The 25,819-nt window shown below is 34.6% G+C and overlaps 1 protein-coding gene across 1 annotated transcript in view; it reads right to left on the bottom strand.

Moving 5' to 3' along the window:
* Nucleotides 1–2,035: 2,035 nt before the first annotated feature.
* Nucleotides 2,036–25,819, bottom strand: part of PSIP1 (PC4 and SFRS1 interacting protein 1) — a 67,009-nt gene continuing 43,225 nt past the window's right edge. Inside the window, exons 4-15 of the mRNA XM_023758908.1 lie at nt 24,035–24,139; nt 22,997–23,059; nt 17,511–17,607; nt 16,440–16,515; nt 10,713–10,941; nt 9,931–10,049; nt 7,264–7,319; nt 6,385–6,455; nt 6,072–6,173; nt 5,744–5,957; nt 4,521–4,626; nt 2,036–3,779 (exon numbers count right to left, since the gene is read on the bottom strand). Coding sequence (XP_023614676.1) covers nt 3,719–3,779; nt 4,521–4,626; nt 5,744–5,957; nt 6,072–6,173; nt 6,385–6,455; nt 7,264–7,319; nt 9,931–10,049; nt 10,713–10,941; nt 16,440–16,515; nt 17,511–17,607; nt 22,997–23,059; nt 24,035–24,139 — 1,299 coding nt within the window. The 3' untranslated portion in view covers nt 2,036–3,718. The remainder of the gene's footprint in view (nt 3,780–4,520; nt 4,627–5,743; nt 5,958–6,071; nt 6,174–6,384; nt 6,456–7,263; nt 7,320–9,930; nt 10,050–10,712; nt 10,942–16,439; nt 16,516–17,510; nt 17,608–22,996; nt 23,060–24,034; nt 24,140–25,819) is intronic.

Below are 25,819 nucleotides of genomic sequence, written 5' to 3'. Positions count from 1 at the left end.
TTTTATGATTCAAAGATTTCATGTACTATGACTACCGGGACATGGAAAATCAAGATCCTATGGATTGCTAGCTTTGGTTTACTTATTCTTGGGCAATAATACTCAGTATTCGGTATATAAAAAGAAAACACAAGCGTTTTTTCTGCTCAGCTCTTCATTCTTTTGGCTCCCTGACTATGATAATTCTATTTATTCTCTTCTCTCATTCTGGGCCAAACAGCAACTATGATAAATTCCAAGGTCTAGATCATCAAGGAAATTGTAGCTCCTATTTTGAAATGTTTTCTGGAAACCTTTAAAAAAATTTTTTTTGGTAGGAAATTAAAATGTTATTTAAAACTTCACTTTCCTTCTAGGTTATATTTATAAATTCGACTGAATTCCGCACTCCCTGGATGGGTAAGAACAGATATTTACCATAGAAATAAACTGATGAAGCCTCTAAGCCTATGTGTTTTAAAGGTTGGCAGTAAAATGTTTTATGGACTTAAATGCAACATACCCAATTAAGTCTATTGGTGTCAAGACCACAGCACCTGTTTCTGGTATGTCTAGCGGTGTATTCACTGATTTCAGTCAGTGCACCAGATAATATAAATAACTAAGCAGTTGGTCCCAATAAGCTATTGCCTCAATTTTTACTTTCATGTTTCCAACGATGCTAAATTGTACTGATTTAAAATTCTGCTGGAAAACCAGATTTACCCAATTCCTCAAAGTTCCACAGGTTAAAAACGAATTTATTGTTAAACTGCGTTCCTTATAGATTTTACATTAGTATTTTTTTTTTTACTCATTTTCATCACTTCATATTCTCAAAACCAAAATTCCAGAAATTATCATAACAGAAGCATTAATCCATGTCTGGTGCCAATCAATTTATTTTAGTGGATAAAGAAGATTGTTAGTTAAAATAATACTATTATTGAAATTCTTGTTTTATCATTTACTTAGAATATTATCCTGCTTCTTAAGGTTAATTTTTTCACCAATGTTACAAAGGCTTAGATATCTGCTCTCATTTTCTTGTAAAAGAAAAGGCTAATCCAACCAAGTTACTCCCAGAATTTGTCAATGTATTATATATCAGTTAAATAGATCTCCCAGCTTTCACACAGGCATAAAACATATCTTGTGTCAGGGATTTTATAGCTGCAAATTTCAGTATTAAATACAACATGACTAAAGTTACTTATTTTATCTAATGAAGAAAACAAATGTGAAAATGGAATCAACTTGAATTAACATCCTCTATTTAGAAACGAATTAGATTTTGATATAATAATGGATATAGCCATGTACAAAATCACTGTCTATAAAAGCAATGCCTATTTCCTTAAACATCTTTTTCAGGCTTCAGTACCCTTTAAGGATAATTTGACATTTATTCCAATCACATCACAATGTCTATCATCTCTAAGGTTATACGCAGTACAAATCTGAACACATTTCTGCCAATACAGTCGGTTCTTAAGGTGTAATTATGGATTTGCTGTTTCCAATAGATCACCCTTTCTCTGGCCAGTCCAGTGGGACAAAAGTTGTTACTGAAGCCTTCAGAGCCCTGTAGAAGCTTTTGCTCTTGTACAGGCCATCTCATCTTGACCTGGCGTCTTCAACCAGGTAAGTGTGTGAGTCTATTTTATTACCCTACTACTTGAAACCACATGACATAATACAGTTATAAGGCTGAAGGTATTCCAGTCAAGCTGTTTACACAGATAAAGTCTGATTCAGGTTCTCTGATTCAGATGGTACTTCTGAAAGTTTTCCAAAGCATGTGAGAAAACCAACAATTGATTCTGCTGAGTCATGCCTAATTTACTCTGTTCTTGATAATTAATTGTATGACTTTTTCTTAAGAGTTCTGAGATTTCGTGACTCGTTGACAAAATTTCTTGAAATGAGGATTAAGATAGAGAAAGCAACTGTGTTTTAACACCACATAAATCCTAACTGGTTAGAGCGTGGTAAGTTGAACATACTCTTGTTAAGCTATTAAGTCCTACTGGCTCACAGAAAAAAAAAGGGAGGGTGAACAAAAATAACATTACCTTTATTTTTGACATTTTGAGCTTGTTAGTTTCCCTGTTTCTCCAAACAACACGATATCTATGACGACGTTAACTAAGAAATTACTCCCTTGGAAGCAAATCCAGAATTCCAACACATTTTTGTACATAGCAAAGAAGTAATTTACTAGTACAGTTTAATAAAAAAATTCTTTAATCAAAAGAAGTTTACATGTTGACACTTATGGCTTTACTAGAATAATCTGTCCAAATTTTAATTGTGCTAAGGATCAAACAAATATAATAGCAAAAGTTCCCTCAAAACATACTGAGTCCTAGCTTCCATTTTAAGACCTCTCAAAATTAAAATTCCAACTACTGAAATAATTTAACTCTTCATCAATCGATGAAAACAAAATTATCTGAGCAGTCAAAACATACAATGTATGCCACATGCAAACACTTAAGCATTAAAAGCCTTTTCTCCATATTCATCGTTTCAAAACAGAAGTATATTTTAGCTACTAAAAACCAACTGACCTCATCAAATAATCTTAGAAATACTATCTGTTAAAAGTTAGCCTTAAGTCTTTTGGGTTACTTGGTTCACCCTGATTTATTCCATATAAGTGAATGTTCAGAGTATAAAAAAAGCCAAACGCCACTCCTTTGTTTACTGCCTCAAAGCAGCGAATATTTCCATTTTTGCAGTCCTGTCACATGTATGATCTGGAAATAAACAAAATTCCTTTTGATATGGCCATTTTCAAATAGGTTAGTTTCCTTATATATTAGTTACTGTATAAGCATCATGGGTTGTTTTCCAATTAAAAAAATACTCCTCAGTGACTTTAATGGGTGGCTTTTTAAAAAAATTCAGAAATGTCTCAAAAATAAACTTATTTAGTTTTCAATTTCAGCTATACAGTACATGTAAAGGATCTTATTAGATGGCTGAACCCTAGAGCCAGATTCATTCCTGTATACAGCCATTCTGCTCTCTGCAGGAAAGTCATGTGACTGCTAAATTCCCAGCCACAAAATTAAATTAGCTTCTAAAGTTAACATTGAGTTTTGTACCTTGTGGAACTGTTAGTTCAATGTCAGTTGGATATCTAGTTGTCATACAAAAAGGCATACAGACCACACATTGTTACAAAGCAGCAGATAATATCACACAATGTAGACTTGAGATTAATTTTAGATAGCAGGGAGTAATTATATAGAACTAATATTTTATCTACCATAAAAATGTGTAACCTACAAAAACCACAAACAGTGAAAAGACAGTCTGGTAAATCCAAGTTTGTAAAAACTATGCACAAAACCCACAGTATTGGGAAAAGAGGAAATTTTATACAAGTAGCAGTTTTAAAAATGTAACTTTTTTCTACTATCAATTACACATTAACATACATACACTAATTAAAAATATGCTACAACCAATGTCCTGAAAAGCAGCTCAACATTTCCTAAATGACTTTTCCCTCACATTTACTGTATAATGGAGCTGTTAATACTGCACAAGTACAATTAAGCAATGTTTAATTACTTTTAAACAAAGATAAAGGCATTTCCTCCCTAAAACAAGTTTTAAACATCAAAACCTATGTTTATAAAAATTTAAAACTTTCAGCAGTCTAAATATTTCTAATGAAAACCATTACAAACTTCTCAAATGTTCTTTATATTCCAGGTATGTCAACCTAGTTATCTAGCGCAGAATCCTTCAGAGATATTTCAGTCTCTCTCTCTTCACTGGATGGCCTAAAGAAAAGTGGGGGGAAAAAGGTGTGACAACTGGGATTAGGGGATTTTTTTTTTTTTAAATCACCAAAGATTCAGTTATTATTTTTGGTTGAAACTTTTCTTTTACCATGTTCTATCTTCCCAATAATATGCAGATCAAGCACTGTATCTCAGGGAAGCATCAGGCCCTTTCTATCATTTCCTGCTTTAAAATGAGTTTCTTTAGAGAACATGAAAATGTTATATGCCTGTGATACCAACATATTACCATCTTTATTGAAAAGACGGGATGTTACACACAGACAGGATTTCCCTGAATTTCAGAATTAGAAGGGATGCTTGATTCCTAGTCTTATTATACAGTGGAACAAACCAAGAACTTGGTAACCATGGTTCCTTATCTAGAGTGGGTATCATAATACAAAATATCCTGAGAGTCTAGATTTAATTTTTTATTATCCTGTCCCAATTCAAGAAAGTATGAACATAAGTCATTATTAAAGGTATATTTAGTTAACTTAGTCCAAGAAAGAACAGTTATTTTTTAAAGACTGGATTCCTGCCTACCTATTCCCTTGAATACAGTGGCAAATTAGTGGGAAATAAAGATTTTTTATGATTTTGCCTTTTTGATTTGCATCTTGTTTACTGAATACAGGAACTGAATGATCAAAATATAATCCCTTCTACAACCAACCTTGGAACAATGATGTGATTTAAAAAGCAAACACATTACAACCCATTAAAACATGTCCTCACTTTTTCTTACTGCTGGTCTCATCTTTGCTTTCTTCATTGCTATCTCCATTATGTTGTGGTTGATTACTGTCTTGAGCATCAGATCCTCCATTTAGAGTCTTTGAACCTTTAGAAGGAGTCCAATGAAAAAAACTGTTAGAGCTCCTTATACTTTAGATTTCCTCTAAAGATCAAAGTCAAAAATAAAACATGGCCCTGAAATTTCTAATACTTAATCTGTTTTATTTGTAATCCTTAGGGTAGAGCTGAGGCACACAGTAAGAAGCAGGGTTGCTGCACATATTCACAGGAACAGGTTATCAGCAAGAGGGTAGTACAGCTCTTTGGAGCATTATGATTCAATATATTTCTCAGAAAAAAAAAAATCTCATACATCATTACTGATATTTTAGAACAAAAAATGTCAAAAATAGTACTAACATGATTTTGTGCCCTATTACTAAGTAAACAATAAGGGCTTCCATGTAAACTTAACTAAGAACACCTATATATATTCCCTAATAAATGAGCACAATATCCTTCTGAATGTTGGTTTCTACATTAAGCAGCTGCTGCTAAGACTTTCAATAACACGAAATTTCGGGTACTGATTCTGTTTTAAGAGTCTATCACAGATAACATCCTAAAATGCTTAAGGTTCAAATGGCATTATCCAGAATTTGCTTTGATATAATCTTCAGGGGTGTCACAGAAAAACGTCATGGGGCTATACGATAGCAATGGTCACTTGTTGTATAACTGCTCAAGTTGGTGATAGAGGGACATAGAAAGTTCATTTCTCTTTTGTGTAGGTAAGAAATTTTTCCTAATTTCAATTAAGGAAATAACTACTAATAGTGTTGATCCCTGAACAACATGGGTTCGAACTGTAGTATTTCAATGAATACTGTAAATATATTTTCTCTTTATGTTTTCATAATTTTCTTTTCTCAATCTTACTTTAAGAATATAGTATATAATACATACACAAATTATGTGTTAGTTGACTGTTAACGTTAAGGCTTCCAGTTAACAGTAGGCTATTAGTAGTTAAGTTTTGGGGGGAGTCAAAAGTTCTCTGTGGATTTTTTACTGCAAAGGGGGTTGGCACCCCTCACGCCCACATTGTTCTGCTATATGCAGAAGAGACCTTTCCGTAATTTAATGTAGATAAGGTATTAATGAGATATATCAAAGCCATTTTCTTAAAAGCGGTCCCAACAAAGAATTTACCACACACATACCTGTTTGTTCCTTTTCTAGCTTTTTGTTTGGCCCTTTCTTCCCTTGATCTTTGGTTTTATTTGCTTCTTCATGCTGTCTTTGTTCGGCAAGAGATTTATTCAGCACCTGTGTGATTACTGAATCTCCTTCACCAACCAAAAACATGTTCTTAAACTTGTTATACAACATGGTAGATTTTTCCATGATAATCTGACTCACTTTGAATCGTCGTATCTAAGAAAACAAAATACATTCATAATTATTTTCCCAATTGATTTTTAAATGTTACTTTTTAATGAAGTTGGTTTTGAGGAAATTTAAAAATCGGCATCACTTAAGATCACTTACTTTTTTCAGTGTTGTAATCATCTCAGTGTGTTTCTGAGCTTGTTGCATTGTGACCTGAAGTGAAGCTAGTTCATCCAAGGCCTCAATACATCTGTCCACATCCTTTATAAAATAGTAATTTTATAACTGTTAATTACCACAACCTTTATGACCTATTTTTAAATATTTCTTTTAAAATTTCAAATAACAAGGCAGTATAAAATAACCAGTGATAGTCCCTTTTATCTATAATTTATCCATATTTATAAAACCATGTGAGAAAATGTGAAGCTATAAAAGCAGCACTGTATTTTTAAATGAGGTAAACACTTACAAGATTATCAATTTTGAGTGAATTTTTTATTTCAGCATGTATCCTTTGAAGTCGAGAATCCATTGATGTTTCTATAAATTAAAATGTGAAACAGTAAATAGTTTTTCCAAAACCAGTTTTTCTGTATAACATAAGCGAAGTATAATGGAAAGATTTGGTGAACTTTTTAAATGTTCTTTATCTTCCTGCATCACTAAGAAGTTATCTGTCGTTCTTAGTATTTGGTTTAGAAAAGCAATATTCATTATATAAGAGAAAACTCGCCATCTAGCTTCGTATTTGTAAAATAAGCAGTCCGTACCCAATAGACTCTTAGTTTTTAAACATCTGCTTCACCTTACACGTTTAAGGAAAAACACAATTTCTATCTGAAACCATATTTGTCAAAAAATGGGAAATACCTAGCTTTTGGCAATGTTACAAAAATTTGACTTATCAAATAATGAGCATTAAAATAAATGACTCCTGCCCTAACCGGTTTGGCTCAGTGGATAGAGCGTCAGCCTGTGGACTCAAGGGTCCCAGGTTCAATTCCGGTCAAGGGCATGTACCTTGGTTGCAGGCACATCCCCAGTGGGGAGTGTGCAGAAGGCAACTGATCGATGTTTCTCTATCATTGATGTTTCTAACTCTCTATCCCTCTCCCTTCCTCTCTGTAAAAAAATCAATAAAATATATTTAAAAAATAAATGACTCCTTAGCAAGTTCACCTGATTATATACTTACAATACAAGGCAATGTATATAGACTCCATTAGGAACTTAAAATTTACTTGTAGGATTTAAGAACATGAAATGACATATTTCAAAACCTACACAAAGTTTTATGATTTCCTTTCTATGTATAACTTAAGTCATCTTAGAAAGTGAAATAACTAACCTCGCTTCTTCTCCACTTTCTTAACTTCTGGCTTCTTTCCTTCATCTTTATTCTGCCTATCAAATGTTAACACAGATATTTGAAAACATTGGAACTTTGTGATAGATTATCAAATATTCACAATCCCTTATGTAAAGTTAAAATTTTTTTCTTTAAAATAGTAAGTCAATAGCCTAGATCACAGAGTTCTAATTCTTAGAACTCTGCAGTGCCATAGCATTAATTGCTATAAATATAAGCAAACTTGTAAAAACATGCTAAAATAATCTAACGGTCTATTGTTTCATTGGCATCACAAATAAAATTTTAATAGTTGCCATGGTAAAATTTTTTTCCAACAGTAAATTGTGTATTGTTGCAAGACCAGTATTATCAGGGCCAACTGACAGGCCATAGTGAGAAGAGAATTATAATTGTTTCATAAATTCCACATCACACTTACTTTAAAAAGTAACATATTATAAAAGACTGATTTAATTATTCCCATATCTCCGAAGGTTAATTTCAGGGGTTTGAAGTTCATTTCCACATTAAATAGATGTTTAAAAGATAATACTGTTTTATAAAAATGTTTTTGCCAACATGTCAAGCTTAGATGATATTTACTAACATTTACATACCATTTCACAAATGAAAAGGTACTGTGCTACTGTAAATAACCATTTAAAATGAATTATTAATTTCTAGTACCTTGGCTTGGAGTTTGAGCCTTATAAACATTCAAATAGACAAGAACAAAAAATATCTAAAAATCAGGGTGTTTTTTTTAAAAAAAACTTTATTTTAAAATTTTGGTTACAGTTTCATTTTTGTTCTTAACAAGGCTATGTTTAATCTCTCAGGATTAAAAAAACAATTAAGATTCTAAAGAATTAAACAACAAAGGAATGTCAAGGGAAGGGCACAACTGCCCCCATTATCCGGGGTATGATCGCTATTCCAGTTTAACACCTAACTTCAAAACAAAATTAAAGTTTATATTTTCTAAATGAAATAATGTACAACCACCATCTTTTCAGCTTATTCTAATTTTCATACACAAAGCTTCATTTTAAGCTTGGAAAAAACTTTTTGCCGACCTTAGTATGTAGTGTGTACCTTACAGAAAATTTAACAATCGTAACACAGTATTAATGCCATTAATGAAGTCCTCAATTTAGTATCTGGAACATTCTTCCATCAAAGGGGGGGAAGGGGAAATTCAGTCCAATGAGTCTGTCTCAAGATCTTCATCTCTTGTTTGCTCCACTTGTATTTTCTTTTCAGTAACTGGATTAATGCTTTGAGCCCAAAATGAGATATATTTTTTATTACTGTAGATTACATGTTGTTTGGCTGGGAATACAATACAATAAACTTTATTTTGCATAATGCATTTCACACAAGCTGCATCTGAAATGCTTTACAGAGCAAAACTGTCCAAGTACAAAGTTTTGTAATAACAGGAGAAGGAAAGAAAACACAAATATTAGAATTTGAGAAAGTTACATTCGGAGGACATTCAAAAAGAAACTGAAACACAAAGATAACGTTGGATTATTAAGGAAGGATTGGGCTAGATTTTTTACTAAGCAATAGCTAATTTTATATCTTAATTTGGAGAGCACAATAAAGTTAAAAACAAACAATGCAACAACTTTTCAGTGAAAGGATTGAAAAGGACAGGAAGAAAAAATAACTAATAGTCACAGAAATGGTCAAAGTCTAGTCTAACAGATAAAAGGGAGTAACATGTCTGAGCTTTAGGTAAGTTTTTATTACTCCCTCAAGCAGCTGAAACCACTTATATATCCTCCAAACTAAGAAAGCAGATGGTCAAATGCTGCACTTGTAAAGGACAACTTTTGGCTTACAAATATATGAAGAAAAAGCACAAATTTAAGAGTACTCTAAAGAATTACTGCTTATCATTAAGTCTCTTAGTGACATAGAGCATGTTTTTAAAATCACCTCACTAAAAATAAGTTTAGTCAGAATAATGCCAGAGAAATATTTTTCAGAGAAAGAACTCAGAAATGACAGTCTAAAGACTGTCATTTGTCTAGGAAAACAAATGTAACTCATGAAGCCTAATTATCATTGCCATTGCTGTTTTCCTTCCAATCAAATTATTTTGTAGAATAAAATTAAAGGGGAAAATTCCCTATGTTAAGTATATATTCAAGTATGAGAACTTTAAGAGAAATCAGCTTTGAACTTGATTTATATTATACACATCTAATGCAAACCCTGTCAGCCTTTAGATTTACTTTTACTGGCTTTTGGGTTTCCAACTGTGCTTTTGTTATTTTTGCTGGTCTTTTGAGGGTGGCCTGCTGGTGGTATGACAATAAGGATATTTCTTTCATTCCACTCTGTCTGTATTTAACGTTATACAAATAAATAGTAGAGGATGAAGACACTTTCTACAGAGCCACTAACAGTAAAATCTTATCTGCAATTTGAGTTTAAATTAAAAATACAAAGGGTGATTACCTTCAGTAAATTTCATCCTCTTAGAAAAGGGAGCCTAAAGCATAATTATCATCATATACTAAAGATTTTTTTCATATCACATGGGTAAAGTCACTTTAAAAAGGCTTCTTAAGGTTTGGAAAATGAGATCCCATTGTTTAAAAATGTCATGCTAGCTTTAGAAGTCAAAATTTAGAATAAGAAAATACTTACTGCTCAGTTTCCATTTGTTCCTCTTGCTTGCGTTTTCTATCTGCTGCTTCTTTCTCATGTTGGCCTTTCAGCATATTCCTCCTATGAGCGGTCTGAAAGTTTCTTCCACCTTTTCTCTTCTGTTTTGAGAATTGGGATGGATTTAGCTCATCTCAGAATTATACATGTTTTTGCCAACTTTAACTCTATGATTTTGGGAACTAAAATCTATTTTCTGCACTGCTATAGGAGTGATGATCTTTGCTTAAAATGAAGTATGTCAGTACCTTACTGGTTTAGTGACAACTACACTGCTCAATCTATCCAATTTGAAATTTTGGGCTTCTAAAGTGTTAAGTAATCATATAAAAATAAATAAAGGACCTATACAACCTGGGTCTACAGATCTCCAAGGGTATACAAAGAAAAGGACACATAGCTTAAACAAAATTCCTAAGCCAATAGGCACCCAAATAAAGAGCGTAGGCCTAAAGAGTAGTAAGAATTTCACTGAAAACTAGATCCTATTAACCAATGTCACCCCCCTAAATTTAATTTTTAAAAAGTTTATAACACTTAATATCATATAATTTTGAAGAGGTAAGATAAATTTAGAATGCACAGTAAATTAAAGTTTAAAATATGCTTTTAAACATAGCTAATGCAAGTTTATTCAGAAAGATAAAGAAATTCAGTTTAACTTTTAATCACATTTATAGGCTTTCTCAAAGATACTGAGGTTCAATAAGAACTACTTATCAAACTAAAAACAAATATTTTATTTGATAGTTAATACATCCTACCTTTTCACCTTCTTGATCATCTCCTTCCTCTTCAGAATCAGAGGTTGACGTAACCCCTGTTTTAGCTAAGTTTTTCCTTTTAGATTCAAGTTCCTTCTTCCCCTCCTTTTTGTCTGGCTCTTTTCTTGGCTTATCTTCTTCCTTCTGGCCCTCTTCATCCTTTTTAAGCTGCTTTTTAGATTGTTTTTCCTCTTGCCCCTTTTTCTTACTTTTGTCTTCTTCAGTTACCCTATTTAAGAGAGATTGCAACCATGGAAAATAAACTTTTATGTAAATTAATACTTATCATTCAACTAAACTCTCTCAGTCAGTCGAATAAGTGTTTTTAGAAAACAATAAGCTATAATTTATTTGTATTTAAATATTTGTATTTACTTATTTTTAAAATAAGTAAAATATAACTGAAAGTCCATCACCCAGTCACAAAAGGAAAAGAATATCCTTTTAATATAAATTACAAGATTCAAAAACTATAGTGGCATTAGGCTAACGGGCAAGTGATTCCCCGCCCCCCCCCTTTTTTTTTTTTTTACAAATTTTGTATAATGGGACTCATTCACTGAAAAAAAAAAAAAATAGTATCAAGTATTATCTTACTTGCCAAGCTGCCATTTTCTTGACTCTGTGGATATAGTAATGTGTAAGATGGGAGAGTCCCTGAACGTTTTGAACTTATAACTTATATTCTACATATTCATAAGAAATTAGTTTAAAAAGTAGAAACACTGGGAAACATACAATTGCATGTGAACTGCATATGATCAAATATTGTAATTTTAGAATTAAAACAGTCTTTACAAGGTAAAAGGCTCCCAACTTATACATATAAACTACATGGCCAGTTAAATGTAGTATCCCTATAGAACTCCCTATCCCTACAGAACTTGAGCATTCCCATCAACACTGGATTTCATAGACCACTAAAACAAGTCAACCTACTGAAATTGCTCCTAATCCTAACATATCATTGGATGGTATTTATGCTAACAAGTACAGCAGATAAAACTGAGTATGTTTTAACAGGCTCGAGAAGAATCGAATGATGCTAACTACATAACTTTATAGTTTGTGTGTGTGTGTGTGTGTGTGTGTGTGTATTTAACTAAAGTACAAAGAAATACAACTTGAAGTTTGGATGAGCTGTTTTAAGACAAACCTTTTTTACTGTTTAAGTAATTCTATTGAAATTTTCACATTACACAATTATATCAATGAATTTGAAAGCTGGAAGGGACCTATGTGACCTGGCTTTAAGGCTGGTAAACTGAACTCTAATATTATTATACAACTAGAGGCCCGATGCACGAAATTCATGCAAGGGGCTCTGGCTCCCACCGCTGCGGCAGCAGACAGGGGCCTCTGCCACCTCTGCGGACATCCGGTTTAATTAGCATATTACGCTTTTATTATTATAGATAGGTAAAACTCTCACATGTGATAACTCATAAGAAAGCTGGAATGGAATTGGTTGAAAGTTAGTCCAACCCATTCCATTTGACAAATGAGAAAATGATGGTGCAAAACGTCAATAATTAGCCCAATAACCTCCTACCAAACTTGCTTCCTTGAACCCTTAAGAGATTATTAAATTGGAAAAGATAAAGAATTACTCTTTATCACTTTAGAAATTGTCACATAACTATCAAGTATGCTTATTTTCAAATATCAAATGGATTTCTTCCTTTACTTTTAACCAATGGAAGAAATTATTTCCACAAATGTGAATATTTTGATCATAATTTCATTGAGATAGGAATAGAGTACAATGTAAAAAGCATTTTCATGGCTCTTATTAGCTACTGACCACTTGCCTCCCCCAAAATGTTACCCACCCCATGAATGGAGGCAGATATTAAAATACAAATAACCTTTGACCCAACACATCTGCTTCTAGCACTGTATTCTTACCAATATATCTGCATATTACAAAACAATAAAAGATAGTGTTTTTAAAAAGATGTACCTATAGCCCTGGCCAGTGTGTTAAATAGTTAGAGCGTTGGCCTGAAGAACTAAGGGTCATGGGTTCAATTCCTGATTAAGAGCACAACCTGGGTTGCAGGTTCAAGCCCTGGTTAGTCAGAATACATATGGAAGGCAAGCAACTGATGTGTCCCTCTCACATCAATGTTTCTCTCTCTCACTATCTCTCTTCTCTCCCTCCACCCCTTTCCCCAAAAATTAATGGAAAAAAGATCCTCAGGTGAGGATTGACCAAGAAGGGGAGGGGAAGGAAAAGGAGGGGGAAGAAAGAAAGAAAGATCTATAAGTAAGATGGATCTTAGGAATTATAATACACAATGGAATACCATACAGCTGTTTTTAAAGAAAAAAAATGATTAGAAAGTATATCATAAAATCACAAGAAATAGATAATTTCAAGGTTTAATGAACAGTATCAAAGCAGAGAATTACAAAAATGTAATGATCACTACTTGCTAAAAAATAATTTTCCCAATGGTCCTCCTTACCACCTTCCATGAAAAACAGGTTTCCCCATAGTGACAACTTTCCTTTTTAAGAGGTCAAGTTACAATAGGAAATTTGTATTTGTAAATTCCTTTAGTCTTTTAATGTATAAATTAGCAAAACCTACTGCAAACACACCCAAAATATCTCAGTGGCTTATAACAAATATTTCTTAATTGACATGAGCATTATGAGATGGTTTCAGTTCTTCTGGGCTTATTCCACTGTCTTGTCATTTCAGGACCCACGCAGAGAAGCTATCACTGACAGATACATGCTGTTCTCATGGTGGAGAGCGGAAGTTTCAAAAGAACTTATCCAGCCCTAGCCGGCTTGGCTCAGTGGATAGAGCATCGGCCAGTCCCAGGTTCGATTCCGGCCAAGGGCACATGCCTGGGTTGCCGGCTCCATCCCCAGTGTGGGGTGTGAAGGAGGCAGCCAATCAATGATTCTCTCTCATCATTGATATTTCTCTCTCTCTCCTTCTCCCTCTCTGAAATCAATAAAGAAATATTTTTTTTTTAAAAAAGAACTTATCCAGTTTAGCTGTGCATTCCACTGAGTTTGTTTTCAGATCCACAGCCGAGAGTGCCTATTGCCAATGCCCAGTCTACATACAGTGTGAATTAAAAATAAATATAGCAACATACTGCTATTTTGCAGTTGTCCATCACCTCAGCAAAAAGCTTTTAGTACAAAGAAATTGATACCAGCAACCCAAACATAAAATATGTGACCTATCTGGTTTTGAGGATGGAAAACTAAACTCTAATATATTATTATACAATGGGTAAAACTGTCACATGTGAAAACTCACAAGAAAATACATTCAGTGAACTTGTGACTTTCAATAAAGAAGAAATTTCAAGATAGAATGCTGGGATCTCGAGTTGGCTGTTACCAAGATAAATAGGGTACTTTAAGAAAGAAATGAGTTCAAAAAAATAATACGAAAACAAAAAGAACACAAAAATTCCATGCATTTTAGGTTGAAAGTTGCCTCCATCCTATAAAATATTTTTAAATTCAGAGACTGGGTTCAAAGATCCAATCAAGGGTAAGCTGCCAGCCTTTCCTTAAGAATTCAAATTTGGTACCTTGATCCTTCAGATGGACAAATAGTTCTAGGGTAAAGAGACCAAGGGGTGTGTTCTCAGGAAAACCAACTCAAAGTGCCTGTAATTAAGTATAAAAAGATAAGCATGCTTGGCCAGTGTGGTGGTTGAGTGCCGACCCATGAAATAGGAGGTTACTGGTTGAGTCCCTGTTGGGGAATATGCCTGGGTTGTAGGCTCGATCCCCAGTGGGGGGCATGAAGGAGGCAGTCGATCTATGTTTCTCTCTCATCAATGTTTCTATTTCTCTATCCTCTTTTCCTCTCTGAAAATCATTAAAAACTTTTTTTTTTTAAGATAAGCATGTCTGGGAACCTTTTTTAAAAAAAAATCTTTATTGTTGAAAGTGTTAATTATGTCCCCTTTTTCCCCACCGACCCCTCTAGCCCACACCTGCCCTCTGCCTTCACCACCCTACTGTCTGTGTCCATGGATATTATGCATACACTAGAGGCCCGATGCACGAAATTCGTACAAGGGTGGGCCTTCCTTCTCCTGGCTGCCGGCACCAGCTTCCCTCTGGCACCCAGGACCCGGGCTTCCCTCTGGCCGCTTTTAGTCCGGAAGGATGTCTAGTCTAATTAGCATATTACGCTTTTATTACTATAGATGCATACAAGTTCTTTGGTTGATCTCTTCCCACCTACCTCCACCTTCCCTCTGAGATTGGACAGTGAGACCACACTGCACACAAAGCAGACTAGAATGCAACACATACACACTGACAATACAGTATTATTACCAAAACTAACACCAGCCTACATCAAAAAGTAATGGAGATCTAAAAAGGAACCTTGAGCCCCTAACTTCTCATAGTCGGAAAGCAGACTAAGAACTACTCAACTGGTAAGGAGGATAACATTCGCCAATGAACTTTTCACATGCAACTCAGCATAATTAAAAGCACAGAACTCTCAGGCATCAGCCAAAAGCCATGCAGAGAAATGGACTAGGAAGATACTCAGGGGAATCTGGAGTCTAATCAAGGGAGATCTCCCAGTATGTTCCCAGCATAATTTCAGATTTCCTATGAACAATGCTGTGCACCTCTTAAACCTCTCCTTTCCAAATGGGAATATTTATTTTGGTTTCCTGTCACAGATCCACATGGGTGTCTAAAGGGGAGCGGAGAACAGATAACTTGTGTTTTCAGTTCCTAAGTATCCAGAGCAAAGCCTTATGTTGATCATGAAAAGCTAGATTTTGTGTCTGGTGTCATGATTCATCTAAGGATCAGTATCAATGAGATTTATGTGGTATGTTTTTTTAAAAAAACATTTAGTTTTTTTTAAAAAATATTTTTATTGATTTCAGAGACGAAAGGAGAGGGGAGAGAGAGAGATAGAAACATCAATGATGAGAAAGAATCATTGATCGGCTGCCTCTTGCACACCCCCTTACTGGGGTTGAGCCCACAACCTATTCATGTGCCCTTGGCTGTAATCGAACCCGGGACCCTTCAGTCCAAAAGCCGATGCTCTATCCACTGAGCCAAACAAGCTAGGCTATGTGGTATGTTTTAAAACAAAACCAAACTCACCTGCATATGTACCTAACTTAATTTCACTACAGTAGTTAATATGTTGTAATTCTATGCCACTTTTTTTAATTCTTAGGAAGGGAGAGGGACAGGGACAGGAAGAGGGACAGGGAGAGGGAGAGGGAAACATCAATGATGAGACAATCATTGATCGGCTGCCTCCTGCATGCCCCACACTGGGTATAGAGCCCACAACCTGGGCATGTGCCCTGACTGGGAATTGGACCGTGACCTCCTGGTTTATGGGTCAACGCTCAACCACTGAGCCACATCGGCTGGGCTAAGTAGTATTATTTTTAAGTAAGCTATTCTGGAAGAGATAAAAAAGATTTGTGGAAATTGCTTCAAGAACACTTTGCCTAAAATTTCCTTAAACATACTATCTGCCCAAATTCCCTATTACAAATTTTACCCTGCATTTTCTATTATACCAATTTTTAATTTTTATGTAATAAAAAACTAGAACAGTTTTCCTCATAATTTTTAGAAAAATAGAATAACAAATATCCTATACAATAAAACTAGTAAAAAGGCAAAGAGATTTATGCTTATTTAAAGTCAAATGTCTAACATTGCATAACTATACATTAAAAATGAACTTACATGTCACTCTCTGAAGGACAGGTCTGTTTTACCATTTTGGGTCTGCCTCTTGGTTTTGGGATCTTGACTTCTGTAGCTAACATTCACAGAAAAAAAAAATCTGTAACTACCAGCTTTCCCTCCAAATGTAAATCTTACATATAAAGATTACAAATGATATACTGGGGTGGGCAAAAATAGGTTTATTGATGGCAATGAAGAACTCTGTGCTTGAGGATAGCAGGTAGACTTCAAGAATAATGAAGGCTGACAATTTGAGCACTTACGGATTGTATCAAAGTGCACTGTGACATTCTTTTGAGTTAATAAAGTTATTATAATCATAACCATACAAACAACTATAAACCTACTTTTGCTCATCCCTGTTAGAGGAGTACTACTTAGTGGTTTATTAGAAATACTATTATTTTAAGTTTTAAAGATAATATCCTTCCAACGAATCAAAGGAGCAACAGCTGAAAATTTGAATAGATTAACAAAGTAATTTTAATCTGTCCTTAGTATGGCTGAGAGGGCTTAAAAGAACATCCTTCACTGTTGTTTTAACAAAGTACGACAAAACTATGAGTTGCACTTATATCCAATATTCATATACATATTACAATATTGTGTGTATATGTATATTCACAACTGAAAATTTGTAATCTGATTTCAGTGCTGATGATAGCTGCATACTGTAAAGCAATAATGCAATAATTAAAAATATTGATAACTTTGTTCAAATGCCGTTTCTCTTGCTTTCATTATGACTCCATTTGGAAAGCTTATGCTCTCTAAAGTACGAGGTAAAATAAACCCATCATTCATATAATTTAAACCTCACCACTGCCTCATTTGCCACTTTTAGGGGAAGATACAACAGGGATAAAACAGAAAATGACAAGTCCCAAGCCATTATTTCAAATTTAAATATTTCATTACACAGAGCAGAAACTAAGTTGATCTCCTTTAAAACTTGTACATTATACATAGCTAGTTGCCTATCCAACTATTCCAAAGTATCTGAGGCACAACACTTAAAATATCTGTGACATTAACCATAAGCCAGAGTTTTAAACATTATAATCCTACCTGCAGGTCGTCCTCTTTTAGGACTCACTTTTAGATTAGCAGAGGCTGTTGCTGTTGTCACTACTCCTGCCTCCTCGGTTTCTACTTGCTTTTCTGCCTGAATCACAAAGATTTAATTAACTTATTTAGCAAACAGTAGGCATTCCAGTTTTAGTCAATGGCCAAAATAAGCCACTCTAAGATAACAAATTCAAGTATAAGCATAACTTCCATATGCTATTTTTCAACAGTTGTCTCATCAAGTGAGATCTTCAACTTAGCTTATAATTCTAGTGAACAATTTTAAGAAACAAACAAAAAATTCACTCTTTAGATATTATTAACCTAAAAAAGTCATTTGGAAATATAAAGGTAATACTCTCAAAGCAAAATAGTAACCAAAGTATAATGTAATTACACTGTAACAACCCATACATTCTTTATAAATGTACTTTAGATATCTAAAAATGCTAACACTTTACACTTAACATAGAACTCAAGTTAATATTCTAATATTAGAAAACACAAGAAATTAAGTGCTGATTATTTTTTAAACTGTTAATATGTACACATTTTATTTTTGAATGGACTAAGATCTGTTATTGTTTTTTAAAAAAATCTTCACTTGAGGTCATTCTTAGAGAGAAGGAAGGGGAGAGAGAAAGAAAGAAGAAAGAAAAGGAGAGAGAGAGAGACAGAGACAGACAGAGACATCCGCCCTCCTTATGTGCCCCAACCAGGAATCGGACCTGCAACCCAGATATGTGACATGAGTCGGCAATCCCTTGGTGCATATGATGATGCTCAGCCAACTGAGCCACTCCAGCTGGGCTGAAAACTGTTACTCTTATTTTCCATACAGGGGGATTTACTACAGTGTAAAAAATAAATCCCAATGACACTTTGAAAACTATAATGCCCCCAGAGACAATAGCCCCAAATGAGAGTCAATTTAATTGATTCAAGTATTATAGCAGAACAAAGGTTAGGAACCACTAATTAGAAAGGAAATACAATCTTGATCATAATGGAAAAGGGAAGAAACAGTAAAGAGAACCAAGAAGTATGGGAGGACCACTATGAACTGCTGCCCCACCTCCAATTATTTAGAATTCAACAGTAACTAGATCAACAAAAATTAAGGCAATAACGCAAAAGCAAGCACAATCCAATGTTGATAAAAAATTAAAAATCTTTAATCAACAATCTGATTTGCAAACTTTTATGAGATAGTGCCCAATACTGGTAAGAATATGGAAAATCATCCTATATAATAAAAGGCTAATATGCAAATTGTCCCCTCGACCGGGAGTTCAACCAACTGCCCACGGCCCCTCCCCCCAGCTGCTCCCACCCCTGATCGGCTCCCCCACCCCGGGCCTCTAGTTCAAATAATTACTGATGATCAATAAACTGGTAACACCTTTCTGAAATAATATCTTTATGAACGAACACTGGCAATAAAGAATATGCGAATCGGACTTAGCAATCCCACTTCTAAGAGTTTATCCATTTCCTTTTTGTTAGTTTTTTTAAACATTATTTTTGCCTTCATAATAGGAATATAATGATGCATATAATAAGCATTATTAAAAGTCAATAAACTCATCTAATATAACTCTTGAATTGTTCTTCAAGAAAACTGTTCCTAAACATTACCTCAGGTTGTTTTCTATAATTTTAAGCATTTACAAACCACCTACCTCTACCCCAGGGAGTCAGGCAGCTGTGTTTTTACCAAGTTCCTCAGATATCAAAGATTGAGATCTCAGAACTATAAGAGCCCCTTTTCTATTGAGGCATTAAGAGGGCAAAAGTTCTCTAAAATTCAGTTCAAACTTTTGAGTCTTCAGTTCAAAATAAAACCTCTTCTAATCGACCAATGATTCTCTCTCATCACTGATCTCTCTCCCCTTCTCCTTTCCTCTCTGAAATCAATAAAGATGTATTTAAAAATAAAACCTCTTCATTTACAATTTCTTCTTTTGCAAATAAATCAAGATATTAAGACTTTATAGGTAGAATGGATCTTTTGAGGAGATTCTAATAAGAGGTAATAAGTTCATTAGTAATTAATACCATAAATAAAAATAACCCTAATCCTAAGCAGAAAATCAGCTCTACCATGGATATGCTTTTTAACTTATGGCAAAATCATTCAAGTAAAATCCATTCCTCATGAAAATAAAAGCAAATTAAGAAATATTTCATCCACAGAAAAGACTATTATATTATTCCACATATACATATATTTAAATTTTAAATGCTAATATTCTGACTAAATTGATTTCTTCTGTATTTTACCTGATCTCACTGAAACCTATAACCCTTTGACACATTTTCTCTCCATTCATTACTCCACTTTCTACCTCTCCTCCCTTCATGATCTCACCCCCCTCACACACACTCACCTTATGAAATTACAGTGTTTCTATTCATTCTCAAGCCCTCTGCATAGTTGTTTTCCTGCACCTGTCCCACATATCTCCAACAGAGGATTACTATAAAACTCTACTTTCCCTGCTCTATTATTCCCTGCTGCTGAGCCCTCCTGAAAAAAATTATACAAATAGGCATTCATTTTATACCATCTCAGTTGGGATCTCAAAGCCACCCATTAATCCTTTACCCTGTCTTTTGTAGTACCCTTTTCTCCCCTCACTAGTATAAATTTGCAATTCTTTCTTCTCCCTTTATACCATATAAGCAGCCTTGCTTTGAATTGAGTGCATGAGAAGGGAGAGACAGAGGCCAGCAGGAAGGAATTTCCTTAATTTACAAGTCCCTGTAAAAATTTTAATAGCCTACTCCACCCTTCCCTTCAACGTTAAAACGGATGAAATGTCCATCAACTCCTTCTTCCTGGCAAGTCTATTCTTTGTAATGTGCCCTCTCTTCTCTCTCATCCAGCATGTCCTGACATACAATAATTCATCTTTCCACATGTTGGATCTTTCCTACTTTTGCAAAGAAGCATTAATTCCTCTACTGTATTTTTCCACTTTAAACACTCTCCCTTAACCATGCAAATCCCTATTGCTACCTTCTTTCTCCTTTCCTTCAAAGATTTCAGAAACACAGTGTAATTTTAACATTAAATATTGTATTCACCAGCACGCTAAATCTGTTTTACTGTTTAACGTTAAAGCATCCTGCTACATATCTTACTGGAACCCCTCTACACCAGGGCACTACTGACCACTCCCTCATTCTTAAAATTCTGTTCTCCCTTTTGATATGCTTCTCCTAGCTTTCCTCCTGACAGTTCATTCTCCGCAGGAATTATAAAAAGCAACCTTTCATCTCCATTATATTCCCTCAGGATTCTCATTTCTGCATTCTTCCCAGTAAACTTTTTACCTCGACTACTTCAGCTATATTCTATCTTTATATCAGTGATGGCATCTTTAACTTTTACCTTTTCCCCCTTTGGTGTCAGAATAATATATACAGGGTGTCCCCCCCAAAAGTATACACACACTTTGAATAATTATAAAGGTAGTGTTTATTAAAATACATTTCATTTTCAAAATTGAGCTATCAGCTGTTAAAGTGTGTATACATTTTTTGGGACATCCTGTATATATATCTTTAGTCTTATTTCCAAAAGTGTTTCACTTCCTTCTCTCCATGCCTCTGCTCCCAAATCAACATCTCTTGTATTCTCAGAATCGAATCTAGTCATACAAGCCAAAAGATCTTAGAGCAGTGGTTCTCAACCTTCCTAATGCCTCGACCCTTTAATACAGTTCCTCATGTTGTGGTGACCCCCAACCATAAAATTATTTTCGTTGCTACTTCATAACTGTAATTTTGCTACTATTATGAATCGTAATGTCTGATATGCAGGATGTATTTTCATTGCTACAAATTGAACATAATTAAAGCATAGTGATTAATCACAAAAACAATATGTAATTATCTATGTGTTTTCCGATGGTCTTAAGCGACCTCTGTGAAAGGGTCGTTCGACCCCCAAAGGGGTCGTGACCCACAGGTTGAGAAACGCTGCCTAAGAGTCATACTAGATTCCGCCCCCTCCCTTCACATCCACTCCCATCAACTATCATCTGTACTCCCTAAAGTGCTCTTATAGCCAATCTCTCATGGAATTTACCAAGACACCTGCTATAAAGTTCCTCCTGTCCTTCCAATCTCATGCGAACTCCTTAGTAAGGTGGTCCATAATTTAGTTACCAAGTCACTATCATAACTCCCCACTTAAACTCTCTGGTTTTATGTATTTATTGTCTGTCTCAACAAAAATGTGTTCAACGAGAACAGAGACCTTATCTTTTTACTTCACTGCTCAATTCTCTGCCTGGGCCAGTGAAGTTAGTATTAAAATCTGAATGAATTAACCAGTAAACTGGTCTCACCAGTCCAATCTAATCCCCATCATTCACACTGCTTTACGAGGAGACATGTAAAATTTAAAGTGATTCAATGGCTTCCCATCACTTCTCTAAGTTCAGGTTATCCCACATAACATATTTTGTATACCCTCTTACCTCTAACTTTATGGTCTGGTAATCTGAAATATAACACTTGAAATGCTTGAAATGAAATTTTCTCTACACCTCTGTATATATTATTCTAACTGCCTCATATGCCCTTCCCGTCTCTTCATCCATCTGACAAAATTCTTCCTATCATTTAAGATATTGTTAAAGTTATCATAGCCTCTTCCACTCACCTCCCATATAGGATAAAAAGTCACTGTAATTCATTGTTTTCCTATTTTACTTCTTCATTAGATACTGAACTATTAATTTTCTTTGTATCTTTGGCATACAACAGCCTGAGATAAAAACTGGTCAGAAAAACTTCATATAGGGAAAAAACATTAGTTAAAAGCATAGAATGTATGCTTTCCTAAACTGTCATTTCATGCAACAAATTTCTGAGAATAACATAATAATGGACAACACTTATATTAGTACTTTATAATTTATTTTTAGTATTATATGTGTAACATTTTTCTCAACTACTTCATTAGTATATATTATTATCCATTTTATAAACTTGAAACAGCATCATTCATTGAAAGGAATAAAAATTGGTTTATTTTATTTTCTTTACCATTCAACTTATCTTAAGGATGCTGTATCATTATGAAAAGAAAAGTTTTGCCCTAGCCGGTGTGGCTCAGTTGGTTGGAGCATAGTCCCATGCACTGAGGGGTCTTGAGTTCGATTCCTGTCAGAGCACATACCTAATTTGCAGGTGTGAACACAGGCGGGGGTGTATATGGGAAGCAACCAATCGATGTGATGTTTCTCTCTCTCCCTTTGTCTCTCTAAAAGTCAATGAAAGCATATCCCCAGATGAAGATTAGGAAAAAGAAAAAAAGAAAAGAAAAACAGTTTTGATAAGTAAACAAAACCTACCCTTTAAACAATTAAAGGAATTAAGAGTAAAAGACAAAACTGAAGCTAAATGGTAAGGTTTCATTATATCTACTCTTCCTTAGTGCAACTGAAAAATTATTTAAGCAGTAAAATTACCTTTCTCTTTCTTCCTCTTCTGGCAGCTTTTGGAGTGGTTATGTCAATTGCTTTAGTCACATCCTAGAAAAAATTACAGATGAAATAAAATTTTGCCAAGACTGAAAGAAAATTTCTTAAACTGAAAGCCAAAAGCACACGTCACTAACATTACTAGGGAAATTGGTTTTGCTTCTCTAACCTTTGAAATTATAAACATTAAGTCTTAACATTATCACCCAGCCTGTGTGGATGAGTGGTTGAGCATTGACCCAGGAGGTCATGGTTCAATTTAATTCTGGGTCAGCGCACATGCCCGGGTTGCGGGCTCAATTCCCAGTAGGGGGCATGCAGGAGGCATTCGAACGATTTTCTCTCATCACTGATGTTTCTCTCCCTCTCCCTTCTTCTCTCTGAAATCAATAAAATCATTTTCTTAAAAGCCTTAACATTATCATTGTAAGGTCAAAGTAATAGCCAGTATATTTGCCAAAAAGTAAAAATTCTTTTCTCTGTCAGATCAAATCTAATAAAGTCACACTTGTTAGCATACCAGGAAGTTTATATATTTAAATTTATGAAATCACTTTTTCTACAGTAAAGTTCTGAATTTTAAGAGGTGGCTGGGATTTTGGAGATCATCTAATAACCATTTCATGAGGCCTAGAAGGGCTAAATGAGTCTCCTCACTCACAGAGTTTGAAATAAACTTAGGTTTTTAAAAATCCAGTTCAATGCCCTTTCCAGTACATCCATTACACAAAACCTTGCTTTAAAAATATTCCTAACAAATAGTAATCCACTCTCCTATAGGTGGACCTCATATTTTGCACAGCAAAATAACCTCAAATAAAAACATCCATTCATATTAAGGACGCAAAAATTATTTTACAAAACGGTATTTAATATTTACACAAGGAAATAAGTCTTACATTCTCTCATTCATTATCCAACTACTTTAAAAGATTACTTTCTACTTTACAATCAAGTAATCATCTCATTTTATAATTTCTTCCTTGCAACAAAATGGATTTAGAATATAAGAGAAATTAAACATACCTCATTGCTGGCTTTTTCTTCATGGTCAGTATCTTCCTTTGAAACACTAGTTTCTTTTTCTTCCACTTCAACATCAGATGATGCATTTGATTGTTTAGCTGATGCCTATGAAGAATTGAGTGTATTAATTTCATAAAATAAAACTTTTACCAAATTTAAATTTTTTTACCAATGAAAAATCAAAAGCCTGTTTATAAAAAAGTTAGAAAAGTACCCTCAATTTCTGTTCCACAGAGCACTTTTAATATATACAATTTTAAAAGTTTTAAATGCTACTGAAGTCCTGCAACTGAATATATACAAGGGCAGAAGACAAAATAGTGAGGCTGAAATGAAAGTACAACCACAAATACCATTCTGATATTCTAACCAACAAATACCCAAGAAGATACAATATAAGTTGATTTAGAATAGCACAGTGTATTCAATTACTGAAATATTCCGGAGAGAGAAGCTTAACTATGTAAGACATAAAGCCTTAGATTGATCTATAACTCAAACGCAGTTTATTTAAAATGCAGACCCAAACTTAAGTGATTTGGATTTAACAGATACTGACTGGGAGTCAATAATCATCATTTAATTGTAAAAGTAGCCCAGCTGGTGTGGCTCAGTGGTTTAGCATCCACCCATGCACCAAGAAGTCGCTGATTCGATTCCCAGTCAGGGCACATGCCCAGGTTGGGGGCTCAATCACCAGTGGAGGGTGTGCAGGAGGCAGCCGAGTGGTAATTCTCTCTCATCATTGATGTTTCTCTCTCTCCCTCTCCATTCATCTCTCTCTAAAATCAATAAAAATATATTTTAAAAAAACAATAGAACATAATTTAAAAAATTGTAAAGTAACCCCAAGTTATAGATACTTAAGCAGGTGATCTAGGGGCTTAGACTTTCATTAATACCAACTGAAAAGATGAACAGAGGCAACACAGTACACATTGGGAGATGAGGGTAAGCACAGATCTACAAAATGATAGCATTATAATCCAAACTGTGCCCCTTTCTAGTTGTATTCCCTTTGGCAAATCTTTTTTTAAAAAATCTATTTTATTGATTTTTCACAGAGAGGAAGGGAGAGGGATAGAGAGTTAGAAACATCGATGAGAGAGAAACATCGATCAGCCGCCTCCTGTACAGCCCCTGCTGGGGATGTGCCCACAACCAAGGTACATGCCCCTGACCGGAATCGAACCTGGGACCCTTCAGTCCGCAGGCTGACGCTCTATCCACTGAGCCAAACCAGTTAGGGCCCCTTTGGCAAATCTTTTAAATTGTAAACCCATTTCCTCTTTTGTAAGAAAAGGCAATGCTGATAAGACACAAAATTATTATAAAGTTACAACAAAACATAAAAATGCCCCCAAATTACTTACAGCACTATAGAAATTTTTATAAATTATGATGGCCAATTTTTTTTGCTTGTTTGTTTTATTTCAGTTTGGGCATCACTGCTTTCACCACACTCTAAGAATAAACCACTGGGAATGTGTTTGAGCGGGAACACAGTACATCATATCAGCACAATCATTCATATTTTTGGTTTCATGCATACAACCAACCAAAAATTTCACTGTGAAATGGGAAATTCCAAGTATATACGGTGAAAACTATTTAAAGATTAAGTAGGTAGACAGGAACAGAGGCTAGGGTGGCCATGCTGGGCAATCTGGAAGACGAAAAAGACCTTGAAGGTACAGTCACAGGACACAGGATTCAGATGAAGCTATAAAATATTAGTTTTAGGAAAGAATTCAACCTCTTTGGACTCTTTACACAATCAAGGCA

The sequence above is a fragment of the Myotis lucifugus genome, unplaced genomic scaffold (genome assembly GCF_000147115.1).
Source record: "Myotis lucifugus unplaced genomic scaffold, Myoluc2.0 scaffold_144, whole genome shotgun sequence".
NCBI lineage: Eukaryota > Metazoa > Chordata > Mammalia > Chiroptera > Vespertilionidae > Myotis > Myotis lucifugus.
Note: the sequence above shows the minus strand (reverse complement) of the source record. Positions and strands in the feature narration are given on the sequence as shown.